The 27214-nt window shown below is 39.7% G+C and overlaps 1 protein-coding gene across 1 annotated transcript in view; it reads right to left on the bottom strand.

Annotated features, from left to right (window-relative positions):
- The window catches only part of FAM13C (family with sequence similarity 13 member C), a gene marked incomplete at its 5' end in the record, with an annotated part of 131814 nt that extends 105942 nt beyond the window's left edge, over positions 1-25872 (bottom strand). Inside the window, 4 exons of the mRNA XM_082308390.1 lie at positions 17086-17221; positions 23479-23662; positions 25435-25644; positions 25848-25872. Of these exons, the coding sequence (XP_082164516.1) occupies positions 17086-17221; positions 23479-23662; positions 25435-25644; positions 25848-25872 (555 nt within the window). The remainder of the gene's footprint in view (positions 1-17085; positions 17222-23478; positions 23663-25434; positions 25645-25847) is intronic.
- Positions 25873-27214: the final 1342 nt, after the last annotated feature.

Here is a 27214-nt window from a genome sequence, read left to right on the forward strand (position 1 = left end):
TACATCAGGTTGCTCAGAGCCCCATCCAGCCTGGCCTTGAACGTTTCCAAAGACAGGGTACCTACCACCTCTCTGGGCAACCTGCTCCGGTGTTTCACCACCTTCATTGTAAAAAATTTCTTCCTTATGTCTAGTCTGAATCTACCCTCTTTTAGTTTAAAACCATTACCCCTTGTCCTACCGCTATTGGCCCTGTTAAAAAGTCTGTCCTCATCTTTCTTGTAGGCCCCCTTTAAGCATTGAAAGGCCGCAATAAGGCCTCCCCACAGCCTTCTCTTCTCCAAGCTGAACAACCCCAGCTTTTTCAGCCTTTCCTCATAGCCGAGGTGTTCCATCCCTCTGATCATTTTTGTGGCCTCCCCTGGACCTGCTCCAACAGGTCCATGTCCTTCCTGTACTCAGGACCCCAGAGCTGGACGCAGTACTCCAGGTGGGGTCTCATATCAACTGTTGCAATGTGTACTGAATACAAAAGATTGAGTAGCTATCCTGATTTTTTTTCCACAAGCCTAATTGTGCAGGTCAATGCGTTAAGTAGTGATTCCTTGGTTTCCTATTAACATTTCCGCTGATAATACAACAACATATTGTGAACTGGCAATTAGAAAACATAGGCCAAAAGAAACAGGCTCCTGCTTCATCTATGCTGCAAAGATACATTGGGTCACATTTTTTCCCATGAGTTTGAAATTCATAGTTCATAATTCTATTAAAACAGAAAGACAGAGAGGCTGAAGATAGGATTTCATGAAGGGAAGAGAAGAATAATGGACAAAGGAGAATGATTTAAGGCAGAGAGTCCTGCCCTCTCTTGCATTCGCTCCTGCCAGATCTGCAGCAGTTTTTAGTATGCAAGATTACATTCTGAAATTCTTCTTAACTATATCTTCCAGTCTAGGGAAAACAAACAACAATAACCCAAGAATAAACAGGAACATTCATCTTTTCCTCATGTTTATCTCTGATGATGTTATCTTTATACTGAAACAATATTCAGCCAGAGGCAGTCTTAAGAAACTGAAGAGACCTTTAAAGTAGCACCTCCTGAGACAAAGCAACAGCATCAAATGGCATATATGCTGGTTTCAGTTTAACAGAAAGAAACTAAGGTGCTAATATCACATTCACAGAGCTACCAGTATTCAGTCCAGCTAAGAAGCTGTTGGGGAAGAGAGCTCCCCACTTTCCTCCATCAGTGTACATGAGGGAAGTACTAGATAGATGGATGCACGTGGGCATGGGCACACCTGCACGTGACACAGCATTGGAGATACTGACCTTCCAGCCACAAGTTCTCATTTAATACACTCATTCAATAGAAGTGTGCAAGAAACATTTTAAATGGAGTTGTAAAAGTTATGACATTGTAAATCTAATGCCATCTAATGTCTCCATTACAGCCTTCTCCAACAACCCCCCAAAAAGGTAGTCTATATATGACCATATAAAACAATTCAGCTGCTCCTATGGCTACTTTTATAAAAATTTGATAGGAACTGATGCTAGAAATCCAGTTATTGCTGAGTAAGTCACCTCAGTCACCTTATGCCTTTTGGTTTTGTCTTTTTATTTTAAAGACATCGACAGACAAAGAATTGAGAAAAAATATTTCCATTCTGTCCGTATTTGGAAGTAAATTAAGAAAAGAGAATTTTCTGTAAGTCCCCATTTGGGACTCCAACTCTTCTTTTCTTTCATTAGACCCCGTCCTCAAAATTAAGTATCTGGCTGTAACTACATAAAAATTAAGCCTTCTTTGAAATAAACTTTGGGATTTCTGTGTGTCAGCTTTCAAAGAGAGGCAGAAACATTCAGTGTCTATTTATTTAAACTCCTGTCCAGAATAAGACCTTGTTACTGTTGGCTCTTACCAAGCAAGCCTAGAGCATAAAGTAGCTTTTGCCAAGAAACACTGAGATTCTTCCTTGTAGAGTAATTCTCAAGCTTCTGACTGTCTTGTTCCCACAGTGCTTCATTAGCTGAAGAACTGAATAAAATGGATTCTGTTTATGTAAGAACAGATATTAATAGAGCCCATGCTGATTTCCGTTGCATGCCATGCAAGGACATACAAAATGACCAATTTAGTTAACACATGGGTGAAACCCTTCTGCTAAGTGGCCACTGAGGTGAGCAGGGTTAAGACAGAAAACAGAAATTTCACTGGGAATTGATTTGGGAGACACAAGTACAGGGTGAAGAGAGAGAAATCACATTAAAAGTAATTCTTAGGTCTGTATTTCAAGAATTTTAAAGGTTTAGACCTACAGAGCCTACATTCCACCTACATTTGATCAGTGTTATCTTCCATCTTGCTCAGTATGTGCTATAGCAAAGCTGTACTTAGTGCACCAAACAAAAAAAAGTGATACAGAACTCAAGAGCAGATCTGCTGAACGGCCTGTCCCTACCTGTGCACGCCATTTTCAGTGTTTCTCCTTATTTCAGTGGGGATATTTGCCAGAGATATGTATGAACCATTTCAGCAGTACCCCTGCTTATCCAAAACTCTCTTTATGGTCAAGTTTCCCTCCACCTTTTCTTTGCTTATACTGAGAAACAAAGGAAGGAGAAGATATCAAAGCTTAAAGTCAATTACAAGGCTTAATCTTTCCGCTGTCCACTAAGTGACCTGGCTCAAATCTCTCTCCCTGAATTCTGCCAGCAGCTTGTGTGGTTTGTCTTCCCTGCTCCCAGAAACAGCAAGGCTTCCATCACAAACATCCCACAGTAGCATTATATCTGGTCCGAGAAACAAGAGGGAGAGCACAAAGGCTGTAAAGCAGAAGCATCCCTACATTTCGCCCACGTCTGGGTAGTGTACAAGAGCTGGTTGTGAGTCACTTTTCTCCCACAGGATGGGGAAGGGAAGGAAGGATGAACAATAGGTACCTGAAGACAGGTTTTGGCAAGGCATGAGAATCAAAGCATAATGGTAAGATCCTCTCTGCAACAAAGTGCTGCATTCCCTAACCAGAACTGTATGAGCTAATGTGGCCCCAGAGATACCCTAAACATCCAGCCACCTATACTCTAAAGATGCCACGTACATATAGCAACAGCCTACCATCAACATATCACCAACTATAGGAACAGTCTAAAAATACTGTAACATACAGGAATCATAAGAAATTATGGCTTGTGAAAAAAAGCTTTTGCAATACATTCTACAGTAGAGTAAAACAACCTGCTATCGGCACTTTCAGACTTTTAATGAGTCTTTTCTCTTTACTAAGATTGCTAGCAACTGTATGTAACTGGTGTCAAGCCCTCCACATGCTCACACATTGGGCTGTCCAGTTGATAGGCAAGGTCTTTGTTCTGAACGCCTATGGAGACGCTGCAAGCAGCGCTTTCTGTAAATGAAGTGCTGTCACTGCCTGGAAAATAGCTCATGCAGACAGACAACTTGGAGACATGGCAACTATCTGGCTTCTCAAGAATGACAAGGAGCCAACAAACAATACTTATTTTATATTAAAATCCAAATGAATCCCATCCCAAAGTAAGTGTTTTTAGAATGTTTGAGGAAGGTCTCCAGCACACACAGATTTTTAGAATATATGTTGACATTCTGTAGGGCAATCCAGGAAATGTAACTTGAGCCAGTGCTGGCGGGGAAATACAGCTCTCTTTAACATGCAAGTTTACAGAGCAGCTAAAAAGGAAAGCTGAGATGTTGTGGAAGAGATTTAAGTTCTGAGACAGGAAGTGCGCTGCGCTGTGGCAAGAAGTGTAAAATACGTAGCTAATGAAAAAGAATATGAGGAAAAAAAGAAAGAGAGTGAAAATGAGTGCTGTGAAACTATCTACACTCTTTCAGATTAATTCTGACAATATTATCATAATTTCTTCCTTTCCCGATTGATCTTTTTTGTTGAAAGAGCTAAAAAAAAACAAAAATTTCCACACAAATTCATAGAGAGATACTAGCAGCAAGGCTGAGGCCAGAGAAGCTACCTTGGCTTACTTGACTTAATTACAGAGATTTTTATAGGGGACCATCAATATCAACCATAATTCAAGCCACGCAGCACATACAGAGAATGACAAAAGAGGAAAAAAAAATGTGAACCATGTGAAAAACATTAGCACAAAGGGTCAGATTTTAAAGGATATTTGAAAAGTTTAAAAGTTGTCATGGGTATATTTAAGCTGTCTTCAGAAGTTCATGCATGAACATTTTACAGTGACATGTTGGTGAAATTCTCACTTTGCCATGTGTCTCAGCATCAGTCTAACTTTGTGTATTCACCAGTTGCGGGGTGTCTCTAATGCTTCAAATGAGGATAGAAATACATCTTTGGGCCAGCATTAACACAAGTATGGAAATATCCCAGGTCTGAGAGCAACAGTGCACAGAGTGCATCTGTCCTATTCCCCATCTCTTATCCCCTAAGCACAAGCAAAGCAGAGCTGAGACAGAGGGGTTAACAGGAGATGGAAACACAGACACTGCTTGCTCTCTTCCTTCTGTTGTGATACAATTTTCTCTCCTGTTTTTGCACAAGAAGAGAACCGTGGGGATTGGTTTTATTATGAAGTTTTGAACTTACACCCATTGAACACAGAGGAAAGCGACGTTAACCATTCGTTCCCGATGTTCATCCCCACTGAAAGCAGAACGGCATTGGTAAGAACAGTGTATTTGCACTGACAGCATCATCATGATGAGAATTGAGTGGGAAGGCAAATCTCTAAGATTTGGTTGTACTAGTTAAATGAGACAGGTTCTCTGTCCAGTTTTGATGAGAAATTCCATCGAGGATATAATAAATACTTCCCAGAAAAGCTTTATCAAACCTTGCATACAGCCATACTCAGTTTCTACTTTGATGAATTGATATTTCCCACCTAAAAACAGGCCTGGCTGAAAAACTGCCCATCTTTGGCCCACACTGATCAAGCAAAAATCATGTGGTAAAGAGTACTCAGTCAGCACAAGCTTACCAGAGCTATTGAGATAGCAGGTATGCATTTCCATGTCTGCCTTCACAGAGGTGAAGGAGAAGTCTCAGAAAAACTTCAGAAGAGCTAAGGTAGTTCATGAATAATTTGACTTCTCTAAGGAAACAAAAAGTCCCTAAGGCTAATGACTCTTACAGCTACTCTGATGGCATCAAAGATTGGAAAACATCAAATATAGTAGCAGCAAACAGAGAGAATCCATCCCTGTGGTATCACTACATGTTACAGAAGAGTTTAACCAGTTGGTAAAGGAAAATTTGAAAAGGGATATGGAAACATAATATTAAAAAATGCATACCTCATATTGAACCATTAATTCAACTCATTCTGCAATGTGCTTGTGTCTGCCAGTGCTGTGGTTAATAGAAAGTGTATGAAACTCAGAATGCAATTAAGTCTTGGAGGAAGCACAGTTGGAGGCTGTGGCAGTTTCTATAGCAACCTGAAAGGCTCAAGACTAGTAACAGGAGATTAACTTAAAGGCAAGATAAGTACGTAAATATAGCTCTCATTTACCATTTTCTCTGCTTCCAAATGGGCAATGTATTTTTGATTTTAAAAAGTACAGAAATGCAGTCAGATGTCCTATTTGTTATTAACTAGGGCAAAAATAACCTTTAAAAACATCCTGTTAAAAAATTTCTAACAATTTCAGAATTGGGGAATCATCCAAACTTCACTAATTAATTCAATCAAAATGGAAAGCACTGAACTTGAATGCTGCCAGAAGATTAGAATGAGGCTTTAAGACAGGGAACATGACAGTCATAATAAGAATTCGCTGATGTCAACGCACTGTATACTTATGAACAAATTCTCTTGACGTATTTTTCCGGATTACGCTTCAGATCAAGTTTTAAGTCTTCAAAATGGTGAGGGCAAGATAAAGAAGAATTTTTGTAAGCACTATAGACCTTTTTTCTTTCCTTTTTTTTAAATACTCTCTTCAGTAAGAAAGGCAACATTGAAGAAACCTCATCCAATATTTTTCCTGGCATTTAAGAGCTTTTATTCAAAGGTTCAGTTGAGACTGCAGTCACCCTTTTGAACTCCTGTCCACCTTGTGTACAAATAAAAAAAAGTACACGAAAGAGATTCTGTGGCCACATCCCTAGTGCAGCCAGTTGCTCTGGACTTGTTCTACTTCATCATTTAAAAACAATTGGTACACACATAAGACATTCAGGAACACGTATGTATCCAGGAGATAAACATGTAGTGACGCCACCACAGGTGCTGAAAGCAGTTACATTAGCTAAATAGCTAGTCCAAACTAATTTACTCTATCCAGCCTGCCGAGTAATGTAGGGCAGGGACTAGCATCTCTGCACAGCACTGGGTTGTCCTGCACAGTATCATTTAGCATCAGACTAATGAAAGAAAAATAGCACTACCCCTACTTCACTACTAATCGGTGAATTTATAAAATGCATGGTTAATTCACGATGTGTTCCAAGGATTATCGTGGAATACCTGCCTCAGATAACACAAACCTTTTGCACTGACCCAACCTTGCCTTCAAACCTTCAAGTGGTTTTACTTGCATGGTGAGCTTTTTTGGTTGGAATTTGTTGACTTGTTGCCTATTTGAGGAAAAAATGCAGATACCCCACGAAAATTTCAAGAAGTCACTGTTATGTAGCTCAAAATGTTTGTTCCACTTCACTGAAGATATTCCAACCTGCCCATGGTAATATCTAAGCACCACCTAGAGTAATGAGACTGGCATAACATTATTCACAATGGAACATGTTCTTTGCTTCTGCTATGGTGGGAGGTTGCCTGTTGTATGTGCAGAGCACAAGAAAACAATAAGCTGACTTTTTTTTGTCATGAGCATACTACATTCTCTGCCATAAGTAAAATATTTCATCTTGTAAAATGCCTTGAAAGTACTCTGGTTCAGGAAGAATACTCTCTTCTCCACAAGATCATTCCAGAGTCAAAAGTGGCTTTACCCAGGGAGCTCCACCACATTGGGTACACAAATCAGAGTAGAAGTTATACAGGAATAACCTTTTTAGCGGCATAGCTGGGCACTGATCCATTCAGGACTTCTAACATTTGGAGTAAGGCCTTCAATCTCTACCCAAAGCAACTGACAGCCAATGAAGAGCATGAAATACACTAGGATTTTCTCCAACATTTTCCCTTCCTAGGAAAAAAAAACCTCTGCAACAAGAGCTGCAGAACCAAGCTGAGATGCATTGAGGTAGGGAAGAAACCTTGCCATCCCTCCCTATGAGGAGCAATTTACACCACCTCCATCAGGACAATACCTAATTTATAGATAGGTGGCTTCTCCTTGCTTTAGCATCATATTAAACAAAGAGCCAACAGTTTAACAAGTGTGAAGTGGGTCAGAGTAGTGAAAATTTCCTCCTATTGGTTTTAATTTAACAAGGAACAAGAAATAAAAATAAAGAATCTCTCTAATGCCAAGTGTTTGTTCTACTTTCTAACAGCAACAGTTTCAAAGAAGTATATAACACTTTTCACTTTCAAGGAAAAAAAGTTGGTAGAGAGGGGGGAAAGGGAAAAAAAGGGAAAAGGGAAAAGGATATACCTAAAGACCTTGTAGCAGTTTCCAGAATTAATATTTTGTTCTGGAAGAGCTTCAACAGGGTGAGATGAGGACATCCCTCTCAACTTCTTCACTGAAGTGATTTGTAAGTTGATACCAAAGAATTAATTTATTCTTCTATTTTCCACTACTAATTTTTTTCTCACTTTCAACTAATTGAAAAGCCACAATTGAAGACCATACAGAGACTGCAGCAGCCCTTCAACTCTGAAGTTAATTTCGATTAAAAAAAGAAATCCCATGCTATATAAAAATTTCAAAGAAGGGAACATTACATACTGTAGAATCTATTAAGTGGGAAGAAGTTGAAGAGATCCATCATTCCCCTCAGTATTCTTAGGCACTGACCTGTCCTTTAATTGAAGTTACCATATCCCACTTTGAAGAGTTTCTTTTCCTGTTCTAGAATGGCTGTGGCAGTGCCAAGTTTCTCAGGAGAGACCGCTTAATAAGAATATAAAAAATGCTGTCCTCCTCTTCTGCACATACAGGTTTTTATATTTTTTTCTTTGATTTTGACTCGATATGAACTTCTCTCCTTTAAAGAAATAAAGTAGGCTTCACTGAAGGAAAATGCAGTGACCACATTTAGAAATATGTATCTCAGGTATCAGCAAAGGGTTTAAAAACAGAAATCAGAACAAAGCTTTGAACAGTTGTTTGTTTGTTTTATATTAAATTGTGGTTTAGGAGATCCCTAAGCACACTTTTCAGAAACAGCATATCTGTGACTTTTAAGCATAGAAATGAATTCATCTCCTCCCTGTTTTGATATAGACTTTAGAAACAGACAGACTTCAACAAGCAGAATGAGTGTTACATGGATCTGGATCTGCTGTAGACATTAGAAACAAATAGACTCTATAAGGAATGACATTTACATGGATCTAGATTTAGATTTCATCTACTTATGGTCTCTCTGGTCAGGAAACACAATGACTTTGTCACCATGTGAATACAGGGGATAAGGAACACTGGAAAAGAAGCCAACAATGTTTGCTGCTGCTAATAACTAACTCATGCTCCAGGCAGATCCGGAGGGAGATTTTGTTTTAGTTGACAAGTTTGCCTGCAACCAGAAAGTTGCTAGAAGCATCTTTGTTCTACGATTTGCAAGAAGAGACAACTATTTTCTTCCTGACACACAAATTACTAAGGGCAGGTGACAAGAAAGGCATGCACAGCTCATTGATTATCTAGACTACTGCAGCTTGCTGGTCTGTCAACAGCAGTTTTCACAAGTTGCTTAAGCTTCTTACATGAACCATGCTTAGTGGTTGCAAAGGGTAATTAAACAGATACAGCTTTTCTGTACTGTTCTACAGCCCATTTAATATTAATTTTGAACAGAGCTTATCTTCCTCTTCTCCCACCCGCCACCCCAACCTCATTTTGGTTAAGCATGGAAAGCATTATGGAATATAAATGCTTAGCAAAATAGCTAGGAATTTGGTTGTAGACTAAACATTAAGGACATGAAAGCAAGAGTTAGAAGAAAAGTAAAGTAGCAGATCAGATATTTAATCAAGGAAATATTCCATTCATCCATCATTCCTTGAAATTAAGCAGTAAATTGCTTGCTATACTTTCCTAGCGAAAATATGCAAAAGACAAACAGATTTTTAGAAGTACTGTATGGTTTTGAATTAGTGTGCTGCATATATCCAAATTCAACGCACTGTTTATTATTGCTTCATGGTCCTCTTTTATGGACCAATGAAAAAGATTATGAAGCTCAAAGCTATCCATGTAATTTCCAGAGAGTTTGAAAATAAAACTAGAAAGTAAAGAACTAAAACAGTATCAGATAGAGAGTTCTAAATCATAATTTCTTCACTTGATCTCCATCACAACTCTATGAAAATACTAAAGCCATCATGTGGACACTCTGGTAGACCAAAAAGTTTCTTTCTTTTCTTTTCTTTTTTTTTTTTTTCTTTTCTTTTGAAGTAATACTTTTTTTTTCTTCCAATTCAGCTTAATGTTTTGCGTTGGGGAAAAAGAATATAAATAAAACACACAAAAATCCTAAAGCTACAGAGTTTAGGATCTATAAAGAACTCCCTGTCATCTCCTGTCCTTCTCTACTTACACCCACATACTTATCTTGTGTAGCTTTACAATTTCCCTGCCTGCAGGGTTTACACAGGGATCAGTCTTTCCCTGACCCAGCACCCAGGCCCCTCTCCTGCCTACATCAGGCAGAGATCCCAGCAGCCCTCTGCTTGGAAAACCTCTGCATCTTTCAGCCACCCCATGAGCAAGATGGAAGGGAGGTTAGCTTTAACCTGTGGATTTGGCAAACGGCTCCCCCCTCTGCCCAGCTCCCCATGCATGGATGCTGGCATGATGAGTTTCCCAAAGTAATTGAAAGCTGAGCTCCTACGGCTGCTCTGGCATGCAGCCCAGTGACACCAGCAACTCTCAGGCAAACCTCCAGTCACATACTGGAAGAAATGCCGGATCAAACAGCAGGAGCTCCTCAAGTATTTCCTTGTCCTCCTAACAGCTTACAGAAAAATTCAGTCCTGATGAGCACCCTTTAACATGATCATCTCCAGGCACAGCTGACTATGTCACCACTTGGCAGAATAGCCTAAGACCCACACTATTATTTCTTTACTAGCCAGAATCCTTGTATGCGCATCTGCAGTCCTTTGGAAATAGGGCAACATCTAATTAAAGCAGATGGTCAGTGAAAATTCAAAGGTCAGAATTAAGGTTGTTGACAGAACCTCAGCTTCAAGCATCCATCTAAATTTCCAGCCACACAAGGCAACCCATGCGTGCAAAGCCAAACTGCAGTACTGTTTGTTTAAATTAAAAACGGTCTTTGAACTGACTAGAAATGCATTTGGAAAAAAAGCACATACGGAGGTGTTGTGTTTATTTGCTCTTATTAAAACTTTCTGAAGTGTCATGGTTTTTCCATAATACTCTTACAGGCTTTTTCCACTTATTCCTCCCCAATTTTTCCACAAGTCTCTCTTTTTTTTTTCCCCCCTGTTCTTTTTTGAAGAGAAAAAAAAAAAAAAAAAAAAAAAGATGTATCAGTAAATCAGGACAACTTGAACTAAACTTTTCTAACCATGAACCCTGGGGAACAGGTGCAGCATGCAACTTCGCCATACATTTCCTTTTGTTTCTCATGTTTTTGGCTCAATTGCATTTGTATTTTTATTACAGGCATATTTCATCCCTTTCCCTTTTCACAGCAAAATAAAAAGGTACCCAGTATTTAGTTTCATAGTTCTGGAAACTATTTAGCAGAAATGCTGACTCATGAACATGCATTTCCTTTTTTACTTGAAGCAAAGAAATTAAATACTGCAGACTCTGCTCTACAGCAAAACCCCAAATAACCCCACTCCCACCCCTAACCTTGCATGAAACGAAAAGCCACTAAGGGTTTAAAATAATGGTTTTTTTCCCCCCCTAATATTACAGCCAATGACAAGTAAAAAGGCCGAAATGTTTTGATGCTTACATATCACAAGCCTTTCAGTAAAAATACTTTTGATTTCCCAACGGATGATTTTCCTATCAAAGACTTCACTTCTGATGTTGTTTTTTCAAAAAGCCCCGATCATCAGCAAACAAATCAAATTGCCCGTGTACACCAAAGGAAATGAATACAAAAGTGGTAAGAGATTTTATTGGTAGTCCTGCTGAAGTAAGGAAGGTGACATGAGCATAAAATAAAAAAGGTTTGCATTTCATAATGCTTTGGAGGTGAATTCATACCCTTCCTTCATGCCTCTCTGATATCAGTAATTATCTGAGGAAGGAACAGGCTGATGTTCTGATACGTTACAAAAATAGAAATGTAATACCTAATTTTAAGATAGGTACTCAGAACATATTAAAGTGTTATGTTCAAAGCAAATAACAGCTCTGGAGTGAGAGAGAACAATGCTGACACCAAGTGGAAGAAAACGCTGCCAGCGTCATCCTCTATTGCAACCTTGAGACGTCTAAAAATCTCAGAGCCGCAAGTCTTAGGTTTAGGTGTGTAGTAATCTTTAAAAACATCAGAGGAAGACCACACAGATCCTCAGAAAGCAGAAATCTGTGATATCCTAATGTGTACTACTAGCTGATTAATTCTAATCCTCTTCCTTGTAGTGTAGCTGATCTTAGTAAGCAAAGCTGCTGCTCTGAACACATCAGGTCTTTACTCTCCTTCACAAACGGCAGATAAAACTCCTTAATCTGCAATCAACCTAAGTTCTGTGAGCCTGACTATGGTGGAGGCTTTTGAGATGCTCTGTTCACAGCAAAACTGAAAACGGGCATTCACAGACTGGGAAGTAACAAAGACAAGTCTCCATTTAGTTAGTTTCTGTACAGCATACTGCCTTCAAAACATTTTTTCCCGAGCCAGGAAAGGCTTCTATCAGTGACCAGTTTTAGAAAGACCTTCCCATGTCACACACTTTATAGCATTATTGAATAACAGACAGTGATCAAGGTAATCAGCTAGTGTGATTGCCTGAGCTCTGTTCTTGTGACATTGATTGCATTAAAGAATCACAGGATTTCAGTTTGACCAGCTTCCCTCTTCTGTGCTCAAGCTGCTTGTTACGGTAAAGCACAGCCGATGGTGTGCTACATGTCACACACAGCACACCTTCTCCTGCCAATGTTCTCTCCCAGTGCAGCCTTCCCCAGCCAAAAAATTAAATTATAAAAAGCAACATGTTGGGGGGAGAAGGAAGAGAGAAAAATGGATAGCAGCACAATCCACTAAGTCATAGAAAGGGGTTGAAGTGGGACAGCAGTGTCCCAGAGCACTTGTACAGCAAGTCAAGAGAAATCCCCAGCAACGCCGGAGCAAACATTAAATCAGTGACGTTCCCTCCACACCCTGCTGTTTGCTAAAGATGGAGACCGGGCATGCTTGTTGTTTCCAAGTTACAGATCTTGGGTACAAAGGACAGTCTGCTGCAGATCACAGGCACATCACAGGCACAGCACCTCACTCTCTCCATGCCCTATTCCCTCCACTGATAGGCAGAAAGGCTCTGGCACTGAAGACCTAGAAGGAGTAATGAGTAATCCAGCCACATCCTTTGTGTTGTTTTAAGTCACACTTGTCTAGGTTACAGTGGTTTTTATCAAATCCTTATGCCTACAGTCAGTAAAATATTCTGCACTGTTATCCAGAAGAAGAAAAAAAAAAAAAAAAAACCTCCTTACAATTTATTGGCCACAATTTTTGTGGAGATCCAGGTACTACTTTGATCCTCACTGTATTGCATTTTTTATCCAGTCTTCTGGTTTGGGCAGTACTCAAATACAAAATTAAAACTTAATGTTTAATGAGTCCATGCTTTTGCTAAATTTACAAGGGTGAGGAAAAATACTTTTTCTGTGGAATAGGATATAATATGAAGAAGTCTTTCTATAATGTAACAGCAATCCCTACAGAAACATTGATAAATCTCCCGGCAGTTCACATGGTACACACAGGATTTGCTATGTTTATATCTAAACCCAACTAAAAGTTATCATTGCTAAGCAAAGAACTTAAAGGAAAGAAAATAATCAAGACCTGTACCAGTTTAAACTTAGGAAAAATTGTTAAGATCCACAAATAGGAATTGGAACTATGTTCCCCTCCCCAGGAAAAATTATTTTGACAAGACAATTTAGTCTAACCTGGAAATTTCAGTTTACTAGATCATGAGACAATGTCTGTTTGTTTGTTTGTTCTGAATGGTTTCAACTAATTCCACAAGCATTGTCATGGGTTTAGCAAAGGAAAACGTCAGTTAAATTATTACTGTCTTCCAAATTGAGGGCAGTCCATTTGGGAGATCACGATTCTTTTTTATGGCAACTTCAGATGAGAGTGAGGCACCACATTTTTCTTCACAAAACAGGGTTAGTGCCAAAACATCCATCTCCTCAAAGAGGCTAAAAACCTGAGATTGACAAAACTCTCCAGACCACAAAAGCCTTCCCAACAAAACCATAATTTGAGTAGATAAAGTCTCCATGAAATATTCAGTTGCACTGTTCCGACCAACTCCAAACCACAATTCAGTTACAGAAATTCACTCTGAGGTGTCTGTGGTCAACCTGCAGCTGCAGGTCTGTCCAGCTCCACTTCCCCACCTCCCCTGGAACTCTGCAATCCCTGTATAATGGGATTCCACGATTGTAGGGAGTAGCTACATGGGATCCAATCAATAGGCAGTCCCTGCAGCCTTACTGATATATAGTGAAGCATGCATAAAAGGACAAAGGAAGAAAAGAAAACAAGAAATGACACTCATTTCCTCAGAGTGTATGCTTTTCTTCTAATTAATCCCATGCTTTGATGGAGATACATGCAGTGGCTTGTACGCACCCACAAAGTCATGCTTCTGTTTGTCTGCAAGACAAAGGTAGCGTGCATAATTTAGGAAGGATGTATCTATGACTGCTGTACAAAAAGGACATACAGAAAAAACACTCTTGGACTCAATGCAAAAAAAATTCCATAGTCTACTTTTATCTAAAATGTAAGATTCAGAAATGATAAGGGCAAACAGCATGACAAATTGCTATTAGGAAGGTTTGGTTCGTAATTTAATTATGCTATAGAAGTTAAGCTAATCTTGTACACCTCCAACACAGCTAGTGATACACCTCAGGTTAAACACAGTTATCTAGAGAGGCCTCAGGTCAAAACAAACACCAAAATGTCTAAACTCTTTTTAAAGAATGATTTAAGCCAAACAGGAAAATCAGTTCAGTACCAGTGCAGTTTGTGAACTAGGACAGAAGGTTATAGGACAGCTTTAAATGCTAATGGACTCTCAGGAGGGAAAAAATTAAAAATAAAAAAATAAAAATAAAAAATGGCAGGATTTTACAGTATTCCAACTCTATTTTAAGGAAAAAAAAAAAAAAAGTACAACTTACAATGGCCAGGAAAAAGGACAAGCTAAAGTACATAGTAGCTTGAAAATATCTTTTAAACCATTATCTTTAGATGGAATAGGTGGCTGTGAATAGCCTACTATCCAGCCCAGGGTAATAGTTCTGAACTATTAGACTGGTGCCTTTCAAAAACTTGCAAATTATTCTCCCAGTCTGTCAGTCTGAATCAGGCTGCAGACATAGAGTAAGTGGGATAACTCCTGGCACTTCGAGATACTAAGAGCTCTGCTCAGGAACGATCAATCTTGCCCATCTCAGCCTACAAGCAACACAACTGAAGGTTAAGCCTATATCAGCTGTATGGCATGCCTGCCAGATTAGTATGGCTTTAATTTGTTAAAGCTCAATTAATTAGGGTAACATATAATGTTGGGGGGGGGGAAGGCACAACAACAACAAAAAATCAAAAGAATTAAGTAGTCCAAATGAAAGTATCTGTGTAACTGCTTTAAGTTATTTGATGAGAAACAGCCAATGAAAGCAAGTTTCATTTCCAGGAAGCAACAAGGGATCCGAGCCAGGTTTGCCATTTCACTTTTTGCTTGCTTTGCTGGAACTAGAACACGCACTTTTAATGTGTTTAGTTTGTAAACCTAACTTTGATGTTTCCAGTTTAGTGGACTTTGAGCAATTGTTATATTATGAAAGATGAAGGGTACCTATCCAATGTGCTGGGTTTCCTGCCAGAAATTACAAAAACAAGATCAACCACAGAATACTGAATTCCCTTCTCACCCACAAATGGGATTTCTTTCATAAGCTTACCTCAGAGAAGGAGAGTGCCTCATGGCTATGCCTTGTCTGAGGTTTTATTAAAGAACTTGAAAGGATCTTTTCAGCAGAATTCTTTCCCACATCACCACAATCCCAGACAGACTGTGACATTTTGCAGAATTACAGGGAGTGAAGTTGCTTCTAAAACAAAAGCACTGCAATAGAAAACCAGGTTTCCTGGCTTCTCTAATACCTTTCCAATTTCCTTTAGCTGCTGACGCTTCTTCTAGTTTTGCAAGCAGAAGCAGATATAATAGGATAGCTAATATTTTGATCTTGCATGCTCATTTGAGTACAGGTTGCAGGAATTCTCAAAGATGGTGCTGACATGAGACAAGGCTGAAAGAGCTGGGGTTGTTCAGCCTGGAGAAGAGAAGGCTGTGGGGAGGCCTTATTGCAGCCTTTCAATGCTTAAAGGGGGCCTACAAGAAAGATGAGGACAGACTTTTTAACAGGGCCAGTAGTGGTAGGACAAGGGGTAATGGTTTTAAACTAAAAGAGGGTAGATTCAGACTAGACATAAGGAAGAAATGTTTTACAATAAGGGTAGTGAAACACTGGAGCGAGTTGCCCAGAGAGGTCGTAGATGGCCCGTCCTTGGAAACATTCAAGGCCAGGCTGGATGGGGCTCTGAGCAACCTGATGTAGTTGTAGATATCCCTGCCAATTGCAGGGGGGATGGACTAGATGACCTTTAAAGGTCCCTTCCAGCCCAAAGCATTCTATGATTCTATGATCTTCAGAGAGTAAGGAGAGCTGGAAGTGTGGGCTCCAAGACTGTCTTTATGTGAAACAATCCTAGGTTTAGATTTGGGGCCATGATAGCAGGAATATTTCAGATACATCCTTGTATCAGTGTATTCTGTTCTCTGTACATATGGCTGTACAGGATTTATTTTAAAAGAGAGCTTCCAAGCAGAATTACAGTCTCAATATTCAGTTTGGGATATACAATATGCTCTAAATACTCAATTTGACTTTGTATTAGAAGTCTGTTGGTTTTCCATAACAGACATACTTGGAGAAAGAAGCCAGGAAATTAAGGAGTCACAAACATGAGCAGCATGATCTACAATTACATGCAATGCCAATTTCTTTCATAATCCTTCACCTGATCTGGCACACTGCTATCAATCTAGTCATGAACCTCAAGGATGTGTGGTAACTGCATGGTGCAGTATTAAACTGCAGGTTTTGCTACAACATTTCCTTCACGTCTTTTTCTAAAAATCAATTTCAAGTTAAGCAGCAATGATACATCATATCACAAACTGAAAACAAGACTTATATTGACCCTCTCCCTAAACCAGCATTCGTCTATCATGTTTCTTTCACCAGGAGGGTTTTGACAAAAAAGGCAAAAAAATGAATCAAAGTACTAGCAATGTTTAGAAAAGGATATGCCCAAGGAGAAGCTGAAACATACACAGTGAGTTCTGAAAAGGTGAGAGGGGTTTCACTCCACTGGTTTTGCTTTCTTGCATCGCCAATATATAGCCAAACACACACACAAAATAAAAAGTTCTTCACTCAAGGAAAAATCCAGTGCCTTTGATCTAACAAAGCTCAGCATTAAGATATTTAAAGTGAAACAACTTGGGATTTTATTCTTGACCTTTTACTATTGCACTTGCATTTTTTTCAAAATCAGAATTTTAAACACTCATGTTTCCCCTCTAACTTAGGCATATGATGAATATTTACATTGCCACCAACAAGCTATAGTCATTAATTACACTATGTATAAGCAAATATATTTCCATTTGTAGGTTCCAACCTAATGAAGCACTTTTGATTACTTGGTGAATCAATTAATGTAACTTTCTTACCTGAAGGCCATCTGCTTGTCTCTGTGAGGAGCAAGGGTTCAGGTCAACAAAAAGCATCTCATGATGTTGAAGCAAATACAGCAGGAGGGCATTGTAAAGCCTTTGCTCTTCACAAGCCAAGGGACTGACAGGGATCCTAAGGGAAGAGGAGATGGGTTACATTTAGGAGCTCTCAGATCGGGGGCTAACGATGAGTCACACGGGGAGCCCCCCCAGTACCCAAGATAATTCAGCAAAGCTGCCAGTTGGGTGACTGGATAAAATGGAGTTCCAGCCGCGTTTCCAACAAGCAATTCCTGGGACAGAGACCGACTTGATTTGGTGGGTTCACAACACTGGGAGCCTCACAGTGATGGAGCCCCAGTTTGCTGCAATGGTTCACAACACAATGAGACTTTGAAGCAGCACAGCAAAATAGCTAGAACCTGACAGTAACTCAGACATGAAGTTCATAAAATCAAGGATGAGGAGGACAAAAAAAAAGCCCCAGAAATCTGCCATCACTCACTGGCGTTGGGGCTAGAAGACAGTTGTTTTGTACTAGCTTAGTTTATGAAGGTGAACTTTGATGGCTAGAATGTCTTGTTACCAGAACTACCTGGAAAAAAACCATAGGTAAGAAACTATTTCAGTGTAATAATTTATAAGTTAACTGATATCAGGCACACCATGCAGTGGAACTTCTGGATGCCCCCATTAACAGGTTGGGTTTTGGTTGGTTTTTTGTCTTTCTTTCTTGCTCCCTCTCTCTCTTTTTTTTTTTTTTTTTTTTTTTTTTAAATAAATAGTAGTTGAACTTGTACTATTCACACAAGTAGACTAAATTGGAATCATTTAATTGAGGTCAAGGGATTCTTTATACAAGATTCTAATCTCATTCCCTGAAGGAACTGTGTATTCCAGCCGTGAACTATTTGGAAGCTTGGAGGACATTTACATAAATGCTGTTGCCTTAATCCAGCTTCTCCAGCCATGCTGCACGAACTCAGTTCCACCCACCACAATATTAATATTTAAACAAGAAATTAATAAATTCTGGAGACTAATGTGGAGACATACATACATCAGTCTTCTCTTTGCAAAATCAGTACATTCATTATTCATTTGTGATTTTAAAGTACAAATATACACACTGGTCCCAGTCCAATTGCTTTCATTCATGTTCTTCTTTTGTAAATTTACTGTTGTTTCTGTAAGAACTTGAGTTTGGGCTCCTTTTGAAAGAAGATGGTTTAAGCAGAGTTATAGCCAGGTACAACATAGACAGATTTACAGGATAAACTACGGTGTCGTCATTTTTTTCTTTAGGGTTGGCTAACATTTCTCCTTCTTGGATTCCTATTCTTCTCAGGACAACTCAGTTTCTCCACAAAAAGCAAGCCTGCATATAAAACCTGGTTGACAGAGCAACAGTCTTTCCTGCATGCAACAATCCTAAGAGATTATTCATCGCTTACCCAGACATTAACACCCTCAATTCACAGGCCATACAAGCAATCTTTTTAGTCCCTTGCCTTCTTTTTCAGCTTCTTTCTTTAATTTAGACATATGTTCCCAAATCCATCTCTACCAGCTGTTAACTCCTTACCAGCAAGGAGCACTCCACAAGTCGTTCAAGAAGATAAACAGCTCTTGCCCTACTTATTGGGTCCCACTTTCCTTTACTAGCAGCCCAAGTTTTAGGTGCCCAGTTCTCATTTCATCATAAAACAAATCTAAGCTATACTCTGGGATGTGACCCTACAGCTGGCTCCAAATATCAATGTCTGCTCATCTGCAGATATTCACAGGTGGCAACAGATATGTATTCCAAATACAAAAAATACATTTTTAGTTTTCTCTGCAGCCACCTTCCACAATGACTTTCAATTAATTTTGTAAAATAATCATTTCCTGCCTCTTCAGATACTTCTGCTGCTAGCAGAAACTATATTATCAGGCTGACAATAGGGGAACCATGTTCACACACTGCTAAATCCAGGAACATGTTCCTGGGAAGAGCACAGCTACTGAAGTATATTCTGCACTTCACCATAAAAGGTCTGTAATCAGTTGTAGTGCAAATCAAACACAGGAGAACACTCACTACAAATAAGAAACAATTAAAACTTGATCATCAGGAATCAGCTACTGGTTTCCTTGAGTCTAAACCTTTCAAAGTTGCTTTGCCATAAAGTGCAAGCTAGAAAATCCATACGGTCCCTTGCCTTGGCTTTGTTCAGGAGATCTGCCAAGGTTCCCTGCTGGCAGAGGCTTGCTGCAAATTTACAGAAAGAATGAGTCAAAGTGAGTAGAAGCAAAAGGCTGGTTGGCAATCATCCTTGTGCACTCATGCAATAATTACTTACTGAGGTTAGTAGCAGAAATCTCTTTACCAAGATGAGGCATAACAAAGTACTCACAGAAATTTAAGTAACATCAGCTGAATCTCTGATAAAAGTGAAGCAACACGTTCTTCTCGGCCTTTACAGAGATTAGCAGGACATGAAACAGCTCACAAGAAGAAGGATGAATGGCAACAGAAACAAATAGTTCAGAGGATGAGCAGAAAGAAATCAACAGTAGAAGCTGATAGAAGAGTGGAGCTTAGCAAAGAGAGTCTAGGGAGTAGCCAGCCTGATACTTGACCTACGAGTTATGTTTTTGCTTCCCTTACCTACAAGGAGGCAAAGACATGAAAGCTGCGTCATGCAGATGTTAAGACTGAAGTCTCAAAAGACAAGAAACAGATGCCAGTGTCAAAAATCTAAAAGAAAACCAATGTGAAAGGTGCTGGTGGAGCAACTTAACAGCAGTGAAGATAGCTTAACTCAGTCTCACGGACAAAAAAGCATGAGGAAGGAAGGCCAGTAGAAGAAATCAGAAGGAGCTGGTTTGCAAAGGAGACTAAGGTAAAACTAAAACATTTTACTCAGTTATGCTTTTTCTGAAACATACCTTCTTTTCTTATTCCCACTTTGGGTCCCACCACCCTGAACAGGGACAGGAAGCATATATACTAATAATATAACAGAATTCTTCCAATATAGAATAGAATCATAGAATTGTTCAGGTTGGAAAAGACCTTAAGATCATCAAGTCCAACTGTAACCTAGCACTGCCAAGTCCACTGCCAAACCATGTCCCTAAGCACCACGTCTACCCGTTGTTTAAATACCTCCAGGGATGGGGACCACTTCCCTGGTCAGTCTGTTCCAGTGCCTGACTACCCTTTCAGTGAAGAAGTTTTTCCTAATATCCAATCTAAACCTGCCCTGGTGCAACTTGAGGCTGTTTCCTCTCATCCTATCGCTTGGGAGAAGAGCCCGACCCCCACCTCGCTACAACCTCCTTTCAGGTAGTTGTAGAGAGCAATAAGGTATCCCCTCAGCCTCCTTTCCTCCAGCCTAAACAACCCCGGTTCCTTCAGCTGCTCATAAGACTTGTGCTCTAGACCCTGAATATGAAGATGATTTTAGTTAAATATTCAGTATAAGCAGCATTGAAGGGCCTGCAACAGATTAAAAATAGAGAAGAGACAGCTTATTTAACATTCAGTTTTCACACAAACATTGATATTAGTTTCCTAGCATTTAAAATTCACGATAATAGGAGTTTTCTGTAACCCTGTAACTAAATATTCAATACAATACCTGTGCTAAGGCTTATATTTGTTATGTTGCAATTACCATAATTACTAATTGTGAAGTATACAGAGTTTATGCTTGCAAGGTATAATGAGCAGCACATTTTATATTCTAATTTTTTGTCTCCAAGGCCCATATGTGTTTCGTGTTCCAACTACGGAATATTCCAAGTCAGTCACTTCAGTGAAACTATAAGCATGACAGGTCTCCACAAATAAAAGTGTCAACAGATTGAGACAGGTGATAATCATAGACAGAATTTACACTTGAATATAAATAGATCGAAAATGTAAAGTAAAAAGGCTTATAAACAACCTAGTTTACTTGTTTAAATGCCAAAGAAGGAAGAAGTAATTGCACAAAAATGCAGACTGCCAGAATACATGCAGAACAGTTTTAACACCTGCTATGAATTAGTGCCATAAATGGAGCTGACATTACATCCAGAAGGTTATTTCCAACAGTTGCATGGGGTATGCATTTCTGCAGATTAGATCTACAGTTGTTTTTTTCCATAACCTTCACCTTCCGACGTAACAACTATAGCAAGTACTACCCAACATGTCTCAATTTCCAGTGAATCTACACTCTGGCTGCCAAATGTTTCATAATGTGGCGGCTAATTGCAGTAATTCTTGCTCTGAAAGACATAAAGGATATTTATGACTTTATTCCCTGTGTCAGCAGATATGTTTTGCCACATTAGACTACGTTGAATTTTGCTGCTGTACATGACAAAACAAATGGTTTATTCTGAATCATTTGAGGCCTCAGGTCACTCAGCAGGAAGTGGTACAGCAATCTCACAAAGAGAAAATGCCCATTGCAAGGCTCTCCTCTCTGCCCAGCTGCCAAAAAGGTGATTTTTTTTATAATCCTAGGAGGTAACTCTCCAAGGACAGCACTAGTTATACACTTTACAAAAAATGAGCTCCAGACTTACTGTTTCTCTCCCAGAGCTGGTGAGATCAGAATGACTGTAAAAAGCTAGAGTTAATGTTCATAGGGCAGATATACTTCTATTTATGGTAGCTGTGTTGTCTTGACAAGTCACTCTGGCAGGGAAACCTGATGCTGATCATTTTCAAGGCTTCTCAGACAGGTCATTGCCAAAAGCATTTAGTTTAGCCCTAAGTGTACTTTAAAAATCAGACAGAGGGCTATGCTCAGAAGTGTCTGGACCATCTCCCAAAACAGTGGGATGCTTAAAAACTGAAACAGCTCATCAATCAATAAGGGAGCCTACTGGATTCTTATGTGTAGATACAGAAATCAGTGGGCACACATTCAGCAAATTTGGGAACAGGGATGTAGGAATAAAATATTCTTGCGTGTGTATGCACGCACAGAAGCCCCACGTGATAGTGAAGGGGGGCCTGATGGCAAGAGTGACAGTCCGTGCAGTCCTTGTTGAGTTACTGTCAGGGTCAAGGGATAGATTTTTGGTGAAGGGCTTTTGGCATCAGCCTTTTACCTGTTTACATTATAAGTATCACCACACAACTAATCCAGACACTGGGAAGTAAACCTCAGCTGCCTACACTTGAGGTTTGGTTGTAGAACTGCTTTGTTTCATCACTGAATATCTTCCACGGTGAAGCCTATTCTCACAGGAGTGAATGGCATAACTCCTACCACACTACATGTTGTTAGATTCTTTTCTCTAGCTGTACTTTTGCTGAAGTAAGGGTCCTTTTACTTGTATCACCTGTAAAAGTTATAAGCTGGTACATCTGGTGATAAGCCCACAGAGGAGGTAAGCAGACACAAACATAGAGACCTATGGAAACAGCAGCAAGCTTTAAGAGCACAGTTCCCCAAAACAAAGCCTCTCATCAATTTCCAATATGCTTGGTACCGATTTTGCTGAATATATGTTTTTAATAACTAACTTGGCTTGCCATACAAAAAAAGTGAAAAATAACAAGGCTTTTTTTACTGCATAGAAAATGCTAATTGTTAACATATACATTTTGCAAAGTGGCATTGGCTTATAGTTCACATTAAGCTGGAATGGCTATGATCCACTAAAACAAATGTTTACAAATTGTAAGACAAGTATAAACATTTTAACATCCTCTACTGTCAACATGGAGGATAGGATAAAGAACTAAATCATTCCAGCTTCCCTGGAAAATCCTCCATTATGAAATCACTCTAGGCTGTTCCTTCTCACCACCTTGACTTGCATGACATATGCCCTCCAACCTTTCTTTTTTAGCATCCAGTTATGCATCCACTCACCATCATCCCAAACATACTTTCTCTAGCTTCAGCCAAGCACTTACTGCTTGCAAGCTCAGCTGGCCTCTGCTTGGATGTCAACCTGCATTTTAGTGGCAAGGGCAGAATGAGTTACTTCTCTTTCCTGATAGAGGAGATTCCTTTCTCTGGTATCAAATGCTATTAGAAGGTCAAAGTCAGCCTTAGCTTTTCAGAATCAAGGCTAACAACTGAGTACCCCCACAGCCAGCACTTAGCTTGGCTAAGGAAAGAGGAGTAGTTCTCATTAAACAGCTCGCCATTCCTCATGCCTCTTCTCTTCAGATGGTTTCTTACTTGAGGCTGGCCCTGTACAGTCAGTGCCTAACAAGATGACAGTGGTCAGCCAGCTCAGAATCTGTCACATCTGCCCATAATATACTATATAAACATTTAACTTTCAAAATGCTGCACTTACTATTGGACATAGAGTTATGACAGAAAGCCTCATTGTAAAGTGTGATCTAGTAGAACTATTTAAGGTAGCTAAATAGAGAGTACTCACCTGAAAAGAGCAGGTCCAAACACAATGCTTAGGTTTTCCAGAGTCATGAAATTCACTGCACTGTATGTTGCTACCTTTAACAGGAAAGCAGACAGGAACTGAAGAAGGTTTTGATGGGCTTTGGGCAGGCAGCTGAGAAACTGCCTCAGGTTTTCTATGCATTCTGTTGTGTGGATTTTGTGCTCTGGGGGAAAAAAAAAAGTTATTATAGAGATATTCCTAATAATAACACAATTTCATCATAGGCATTACTAGAGATCTGAGAAAGAGGGAAGGCTTTAAAATATATTAGAGCAAAGTAGAGAATAAACATGTCCTAAACAAAGAATCTCTACACTAAATTTTGGCAACAATTTTCACATATTAATATTTAAGTACCATGGATTTTCCAGATATTGAGTTTTATATACACTGTTTCTGCTATTCTTCCTGTTATATCAGAATCACCTAGCACTTGCTGCTTTTCTAATGGAATTGCAGGCAGTAGTCATGTACCTGAATCCTTAAACCTGCCTTTAAAGATGATACAAGACTGTTAGCCTTGACTCTCCCCAGAGATTTTACACAGGCTGTATGATTCTCATTAAGAGGAATAAGAAATTGTACCCTTTCAGCCCCACATCTTCATTTCCTGACTAATTGGTAGCTCTCAGTCTCAAAACATTTTTGCTCTATAAATATGCAACTGTAGTTACACAAGAGATGCTTAAAAATCTAAATTGGGGATACTTGGCATTTTCTTAGTTCTCATTCTTCAAAGAAGAGTTACAAGGCAGAAAATGGGTTCACAAACAACTCTATTTGATCAGCAGTTCAGAATTAGTACGATAAAGTCTCCTGGTTATTAGAACTGAGATGACAGCACTGCTCAGTAACTAGCAGCTGATGCTCAAATTTGCCATAGATCACCAGGACACATCTGTGTAGTTTTGACATTGTGAATAGTAAATCATGCCCTAAAGAGCAATTTTAGCCCTAAAAAATACATTTCATAAAGGCCAAGACCCATGGTGTTCAACCTATTAATGAGAGATATGGAAAAGGGGATAAAGAGGGGAAAAAAAATAAGAAAAAAAAAGAACAGCAAGACTGTTCAGGGTAGTCAAAACAAGCTGCTTGCAAAAAACTGTAGATGTTTCAGCATAGCATTTCATTGTTGATGAAAATTACTCCTTTCTCTTTTTTGCCTTTTTTTTTTTTTTTTTGGTAACCAGATACATAACTTGGCACTTAGCAGATGAAGTTTGAGCAGAAGTAACCTGCAATCTAACCCACAAAACCCACTTATTTGTATGCAAACACCTGAATTAGTTATCACTCAAAATCACTGGGCAGAATCATCTTGAATAAATTAGCTCAGCCATTATAGACATGAATAAGGAACTAGACAGTGTATTGCTGTAGGTACTCAATTGGCTGTGCATTTTGAACACTTCATGCTGCTCCACACACTGCTGTCCAAGACGACCATCAGAAAACTAGTAAAAAGTACTAAATAGGAACGGGGGTGTACAAAAAGGCTCCTGTACAAGGGAAGGTTAAATAGAGAAAGAGGCTTCAGCTTGGAAAAGAGAGAAGTGAGGCAGTGGCTATATAAAGGCACAAGCACGGTGATTAGATCAAAAATAAAAATGTTATTTCAGTAATGAGTAAGGTATCCAATTCAAAAAGAAAGCATGCAGAAGAGGTACTTTCTCAAAGAATACAGGATTGGATTGCAGAATGCCTTGCCACAGGATGCTGAGGAGTCCAAAAGCATTAATGAAATAAAAAAAATAAATTAAAAAAAAAAAAAAGACTATAGACAAGTTCATGGAAGACTGGTACATCAAAAGCAATTAAACATCAGTCTTGGGTTAAGGAAACTTAAATTCTTGCTTATAGGAAGATGCAATGAACACATTATCTGCCACTGTGAGAGAAAGGACAGAAGCTTGATATGTGCCTGTTCTGTACCTTGGAAAGTTTTTAGCAAGCCAGAACAGATGTTGTCTGGAAAAACAGCCACTGGCAGTTCTTTCAGAAAGAGTTTCAGGAGACTGGCCACAGAATCAACATCTCCATCATTAATAAGGTCTACTTTTTCCCCTTGATTGTATTTCTGCTTCAATTCCTTGATTTTATTTGCTGAGCCACTGACTCGAAATATACCAACATGCTCCAGACCTGTTTAAGAAGAAATATGAAACAGTAAGCAATGATTGCATTACCATACGTGTGTGATGACAACTGGATCTCAAAAAGCAAGAGCTCCTCTAAGAAGGCATAACAATTGTAAAAATAGACTGTTTGGCACTTACAGCTGAAAAGTACAGCTTAAACAAAGAATAACAGTTTTTGGAGGCTAATCAGAGAAAACATGAACTTACCAAATACTTCTAGGTACTCCACCATCTGTGTCACAAGAAAAGGAACTCCGCATTGCTCTGCATCCTGCATGAGGGTTTCCAGAGGAACACCAAATGTGCTTCTTTCTCTGCTGAACTGTAGATCTGGTGAGATTTTATTTGTTGTGTGCCTGACTTGAATAGAAGATAATGATTTCTGGGGAATAAAAACAGGCAAGTGGTAAGCCGAAAGTCATTTTTATTATTTTAAGATCCAAGGGTCTACATCTTAGGTAAAACTACTTTCCTCATTATAGCATCTTAGTACAGATTTTACTTCTACTGCATGTCCTTAAAATAGTAATATCACTCTTCTGTAGAGCTGAGACAGGACCTGTGGCAGAGAAAATCCTAATAAAACCCATTCACACCTACATTCAGAGAAAATGGGGCTCCAGGTCAAGGCAGATACCTTGCTTAGGGCGGGGGGGGTTGGTGCTAAACCCCTTCCTCAAGACAAGGCCCAGCAGTCAGGAGAAAGGCTGACCGAGCGCTAGTGCGCAGCCTTCCAACCCCATGAAATTTGTGAATTTCCACCCAATTCACAGAGACAAAATATGCAAGATTCACGGAGGAGACAGAACAGGAATTTAAGCAGCAGCATGGCACGAGCCTGGTAAAGGGTTCCCGTCTGCTCGCCCGGTTATTCTGAATTTCTTACCCCAATAACCGATGCAAAAACATATGTGAGAAATCATGAATGACCTGCATTCAGGAACTGCTTTTTCATCTTGTTAGGACGGAGAGGCTGCCTATGTGGGCTGAAAAGTACGTGGGACATTGCACGGGGTGCCCGCGCCCCAGGGCAGCGGCAGGGCTGAGGGGCCTCTGTGAGGAGAGGCAGGGACTCCCTCAGCCCCGGGCGGGGCACGGCCGGTTCCAGCCGGTTCCGGAAGGTTCCGCAGCTGGGCCCCGCTGCGCCCCTCAGGGAGACGTATTTAAGGAAAGGGGAAATGCTGCCTGGCCGTGAGGAGCCCTTGCCCCCTCATCCTCTTGCCCTCCTCTTCCAAACCCCCTGCTTTGCCTTATAAGCGGGTGACATTACCCGCCGTGCTACGTTTTGTCGCCATTTTCCTATCAGGCAGGCTACGCTCGCAGTCACGAAGGAGAGGACCCATTTCTACCAAGTCGCACATTTTACACCATGCAATGAGAACAGAAGTCCAAACCGGGAATACCTAGATTTACCAGTTCTGCATCAGGAATATTTAAACAGTGTCTGCATTTCTTTTTAAAGGGGAATTTTAATTTTTTGTAGCATCATCCCAACACATTCTAAAACCAGCCTCTTCTTCAATGTTTTCGTTACCATGTTTTCAGAAGGAAAAAGGAAAGACTTTCCTACAGAT

Source organism: Platalea leucorodia, assembly GCF_965183815.1.
Source record: "Platalea leucorodia genome assembly, chromosome: 4".
In the NCBI taxonomy this organism is placed as follows: domain Eukaryota; kingdom Metazoa; phylum Chordata; class Aves; order Pelecaniformes; family Threskiornithidae; genus Platalea; species Platalea leucorodia.